Here is a 6,000-nt window from a genome sequence, read left to right as displayed (position 1 = left end):
TGCCTTCCCTACAAGGAAGTCCAACCGGCTCCATTGCTGTGTATGTCCCACAGCCTAGTAAAAGGCATGGTTTGAGGATAGGCAGAGGCTTGACTTTGAAGTGGATTTTCCTTCTGCTTTTTCAGGTGAGCCAGTATGGCATAGTGATTTGAGTGTTGGGACTAGGACTCTGGAGGCCAGGGTTCGATTCCCCACTTGGCCATGCAACCCACTGGGTGCCCCTGGGCAAGTCACATGTTCTCAGCCTCAGGGGAAGGCAATGGCAAACTTGCTCTGAGCAAACCTTGCCAAGAAACCTCATGATGATGATGATAATTTATATCTATCCCGTCTCAATAAAGATTGAGGCGGCTAGGTTTGCCTTATGGTAAAAAATGACTTGAAGGCACACAACACACACACACACACAGAGAACACTAGGTGATCTCTCTCCCTCTTGTAGGCTGCTTTTGAATAATTCTGTACATCTTAAAACTTTTTTTGTTTTTGATTTAGTATTTTTGTTTTGCCATCGTAACTTTTTTGAAATCTTTGTAGAAGTGAAATACGACAAACTCTCTCTCTCTCTCTGGCAGCTTAATGTCCTTCCCAAAGTGGAGTCACCTCACCATGTCTAATGGTACAACCAGCCCTGTTCCCAAGATGCCATTTTGTCAGCAGACGAAAATAAAGGTAAAGGAAGAGGATAGTTTACATGATGGAGTAGGCAGGGAAGAGTGGAGAGGACACAAATCACTGCAATGGATGCTGTCACTGTCCTCTCTTTTATTACGACATGGTAAGTATTTCACACAAAGTACTGAAAAGAATTCCCAAAGATGGCGCTTTATAAATCTGGAGAACAGAAAAGAATATTCAGGACTGCAACCTCCAGGACATACACAGACCTCCCTAGTGCCTGAAAACATAAAGATTATAAACCTTTCCCTGTCTTTATAAAGACAGAATAAACCTTCTTCTGTCTCTGCATAAACCTGTCTTTGGCCTATTCTGCCAAATCCTTTTCTGTCTTTGTACAAAGCCTCTCTATAAAGCCTCCCCTGTCTTTGGCCTGTTGTGCAGTTTTAGTAATGGACCAGGGTGTCTCCAGTTTTAAGCTTCGTGGCTGGTAATTAAAGGGAAAAGCTGTACTAAGAGTAAACTTCTCCCGAGTTTCAACAATTCAGGATGTCACTGGGATGGGACAGTCTGAAATGCCTTTGCAGCAAATACAAAAGGAAACCTCATTCGCATCTGAAGTCCCAGGTGAGCCTCTAGCGGTGTATGGGGTGAGCATCTCATTTTCCATCAGCAATAAAGCCAGCCAAAACTATGTGCATCCAACAACTTTTAGTGTCAGCTGTTTTACAAGATCACTTAACTAAAACATTCAAATGTTCCAGAAAATCTTCAGAATTTAAAACATCAAATATCTCACTGAACATGAGATTCTGCAGTCAACAGTTCTTTATTTAAAGGAACAGGATGCAGAGAACACTACAAAAAGCTTGTCCTCCTTTGACCAAGATATCAAAAAAACCCAAAACCAAAACCTGAACATGAAACTACTCCTATTTTCAGTCACCCTTTCAATGTCATTTAATATGTTACACTGAACATGCTTATGATTCAGTCTTCATATTGCCTCTTCCCCAAATTTGTCTCTGTGCAAACTCCTATGAACTCCTGTGTTTTTCATGTGTGTGTACATTAGCAATTTTAAATAAACAGGATGGAAATTTAAATTCCAATTGGGCAGGACCTTGCTTATAAAAAAGGTGGAAGGAAACACACATTTCTGACACTGGTCAAGAGGATAAAAAAGTAAAGTGAAATATTATGCATACAGCCATTCAGAAGTGTCAGCTCCCTTCCCTGCATTCTAAAGTATGTCATGTTTGTTCTGTAATAGACCATGCTATGGAAGATAATAAACTAGCATATTTTATCAGTTCCTTTTCCTCTGCAGTCTGGTTATGTGGTTTTAGGCATTTGAAGGTAACTACTTACAAGTCCATATTCCATGTGAAAAGATGACTTTACATTAAACATTTCTCCCCTTTCTCGCTTATCTGATAACACTACATTTCCCTGTTTCTCTTTTAATCAGGAGGAATGGAAAAGTTGTAGGACATTCAATATTAAGTGTTAAGAGGTGTGTGCATATCTCCAAATCTTGCTGGCATAACCTGTTGCCTTGAAAGCATATATTACATGCATCCCTGGGGATACTGATCACTATCAGCCATGGTTTGAATAGAGTTGTCTGAAGAGCCCATGAAAACACTTCCAACAGGCAACTGTACAATGATACAATTCAGAAGTTAATGGGCATGATCCAACAGAATCATGTCCCACACATACCTTAGTGAGATAAAGGCATCCTATACAGGAGATATTCTTGTTGGACAGTTGTGGTCTCAATTTTGCTAACTTTCATAAATAATGGAAACCAGAAATACTATTTTTAGTGCCTTATCAAAACCATGCATCCTTGCTAAACAACTCCCTCATCAGATCATTCCAGTCAAATCAAGGACTTGTCCTTTCGGCCCCAATGAAATCTCTGTCATGAATGTACAAAGCGTTTTTAAACTACGTTAATTTTCAGGTGACATTTTAGTTATGCACAATATTAACAGGATAATTAAATGATATAATCCAATGAGAAGTCCATACAGAAAAAGAAAAAAAGAAATAAGTGTTGAAGCACAACAGGGCCTAGAGAAAGTCCAAAGGAAATCAACTTGCAAATGCTGATTTCCCAAATTAAACATGTATTTTACTAAGTTCACCCCTTTTACATTTTTTTTAAAAAGCTGGTCACTGTTCGCATCTCCTTTGTGTTTAATACTCCTGACCTAAAAGCCATTGCCAATGCAAAATCCTGGGTGCTACAAACATATAAGTAAACAACAGCATACAATCTTGTCAGAGTTCCCAATATTCTAGCTTTTAGCATGCTATTCTGCAAAAAGCAGCGGGAGGACTCTACGGTAACAAATTTCCTTCTGAGTAGGCTTTTGGTTGAAGGGTCGCATTTTGGGAGAGGGGGTGGTTCAGAGAGACTCTGGCTGTCCCCTGTTCTGCCTTTCAGCCGGAATCCATCGTGAAGAGCTGGATGACTTGTGGGTTCCAGTAAAGTGCCACAGCAGAGTTGTACACGAGGGACCAGACATAAGGAATGAAGAACTCCTCAGGCTGTTCCTCCTCCACGTACTTGAACTTCAATTCTGGAAATTTCTATGAAGAAGAAAGGAAATTGTAAGGAGAGAATGTGTGTGAAAGAACAAATGAGAGTGAGATACTGAATAACTGCATTTAAAACTCAAAGTTTGGCTCAACGAAAAAAAAAAAGGGCATGGGTTGAAGGAAATGAGTCCTCCAAGAGAAAAGGAGCAAGTCTTGTAAGCCAATAACTACAATACGGTCATGGAACAGATTCACAGGTTTTGTGTCAGAAGAATATATAGTTGGCTCTCCATATCCACAGATTCTTTATGCACAGATTCAATCATCCATGGCTTGATATGGATTTCCAAAAAGCAAACACTGATTTTCCTATTTCATATATGAGACACCATCTCACTTGGCCACTGTATTTAATGGGACTTCAGCATCCATGTATTTTGATATCCATGGGGGTGGGTTGAGGATCCTGGAACCAAACTCCAGCCAATACCAAGGGCCCACTGTATGTTCAGGATGTACATTTCAGTGGGAGAATGGCAACTAAGATGCCCTTTACCATTGTAACATTTCCACAAAACATCTTTTGTATTGTATGTGTGTATAAGATGGAGAGGAGTGAAGAAAAACTGGGTTTTCTGAATTGCTACTCATCCTTCCTCTTTTTCTCCCTTGACTTTTAAGCTGTGACCAAATACATCATTTGAAAAAAAGCATTTAGCATCCACTCTTCATATTATCCTTTTTCAAGGTTAACACTTCCCTCACTATCTTCAGAACTGGGTCCAGTTCTAGAATCAGCAGCCTTTCCTCACTTCTTTCTTGAATTTTAGTGCACACTTACAGTGATATGGCCAAACTTGTGATAAAATGTCAAGCAGCAACTACCTGGCTTCTAGCTACATTTAGGAATATCTATGCCTGTTGTTTTATATAGGGATGCTCATGAAGGGAAAAAAATACATACTGATCTTTTCCTGTCTTTCTTTCTTTCTTTCCCCTTTTTCATTCTGACTTCTATATTCTGGGCTTGGCATGAGTTCAGATAAAAGCCACATTTCAACTATCATGTCAAGGAAGATAAAGCATGTCCTGTTCCGTAATTTATAAGGATGTGGGTATGGCTAAGTGCAAATTGCTATTCTGAAAGAGAAGCAAGGCAAGGTTGGGAAAGGCCTTATGCCTTGGTGCCTATTAATAACAGGTAGCAAGAGATTTCATGTATGAAATGGACCTGTTCCGTAATTTATAAGGCTGCTCTGTAATTTATAAGGCAAGTATCAAATGAACATGCCCTGTTCTGTAATTTATAAGAATCACATGGACTGAATCAGGGCATGGGTTGCTGTGGGCCCAAACTCCAGGTCACAAGATGGTCATATGAAATCCACTTTCAATTGAGGGACACTTGCAGGTGTGTTGTGAAGATGGATCCTACAGATTCCAAGGCCATGCACACTTACTGGGAATTAGGTCACACTGAGTTCTGTGCATTGCTTCCCTTAAATTCTTTTCTACCTAAACACACACAGAATGAAGTTGTAAATGGGAAAACACAAAGACAACCTGGAACTGCTGACTATATGAATATATTATGGAAGGGTATAATTAAATACTCCCAAATTTTCATCTATTATGGTAGAAAAGATTTAATCACAGGCTGGATTGAGCTATAAAATTATGATTGAAAATGATTTGAAAAATTCCAGGCAGACAGTTCACAAATATATTTGTCACAGATATTACACATGGAGTTAATGCTTTTTCACTCATTTGCAAGGGCAAGATGGACAAACGAGATGGGACTTGCCAGAGACCCTGTTAAGAAGACTTCCTTTACACTCTCTTTTTCATGCGGTTGAGGCTTCATAGCACTCCTGTTGCAAAAACATTGCTTTGGGGATAAATTGTTCAAATGACACATTAAACTATTGCCAATCTGTGCAATTCAATATTTTGGGTTATTTCTTCAGTGGTTTTTCAAAAATAATTTTTAAGGACTAGGCTAATATCCTGTCTGCTATGATTCCCAACAGACTGACTCATATGGACTAAAATTCCAAGACAATATCCCTTCTATATAGAATCATAAAATTGGAAGAGACCATAAAGGCCATTCAGTTCAACCCTCTGCCATGCAGAAACTCACAATCAAAGCATCCCCTGAGAGATGGCCATCCAGCCTCTGTTTAAAAACCTCCAAAGAAGGAGACTCCACCGCATTCCAAGGGAGTGTGTTCCACTGCCAAACAGCTCTTATTGTCAGGAAGTTCCTCTTAATGTTGAGCTGGAATCTATTTTCCTGTAGCTTGCATCCATTGTTCTGTGTCTTATTCTCCGGAGCAGCAGAAAACAAACTTGCTCCTTCCTCAATATGTCACTCCTTCAAATGCTTAAACAGGGCTATCATATCGCCTCTTAACTGTTTCTTCTCCAGGCTAAACAAACCCAGCTCCCTAATTGTCTCCTCATAAGGAATGGTTTCTAGACCCTTCGCCATTTTGGTGGCTTCTTTTGGACATGATCTAGCTTGTCCTTATAGAATTGTGGTACCCAGAACTGGACACAGTATTCCAGGTAATATCTGACCAAATCAGAATAGAGGGCCACTATTACCTTCCTTGATTTAGACACTATGCTTTTATCAATGCAGCCCACAATCACATTGGCCTTTTTTAGCTGCTGCATCACCCTGTTGACTCATGTTCAGCTTGTGGTCTATTAGGACTCCTAGACTCCTTTCATGTGTAGTCTTGTTAACCCAAGTGGCCCCCATACTATATCTATGCATTTCATTTTTTCTGCCTAAGTACCTTACATTTCTCACTGTTG

At 39.7% G+C, this 6,000-nt stretch overlaps 1 protein-coding gene across 4 annotated transcripts in view; it reads right to left on the bottom strand.

The window, feature by feature from the left end:
• Positions 1 to 745: 745 nt before the first annotated feature.
• DYM (dymeclin) overlaps positions 746 to 6,000 on the bottom strand; it is a 239,798-nt gene continuing 234,543 nt past the window's right edge. For all 4 annotated transcript variants that reach the window (XM_089497500.1, XM_089497528.1, XM_089497508.1 and 1 more), the window contains one exon: positions 746 to 3,222. In XM_089497500.1, the coding sequence (XP_089353626.1) occupies positions 3,073 to 3,222 (150 nt within the window). In that variant the 3' untranslated portion in view covers positions 746 to 3,072. The remainder of the gene's footprint in view (positions 3,223 to 6,000) is intronic.

Source organism: Sceloporus occidentalis, unplaced genomic scaffold, assembly GCF_023333645.1.
Source record: "Sceloporus occidentalis isolate IW3139 unplaced genomic scaffold, rSceOcc1.0.p SCAF_1, whole genome shotgun sequence".
Classification (NCBI taxonomy): Eukaryota; Metazoa; Chordata; class Lepidosauria; order Squamata; family Phrynosomatidae; genus Sceloporus; species Sceloporus occidentalis.
This window is presented reverse-complemented; position numbering and strand designations above follow the sequence as displayed.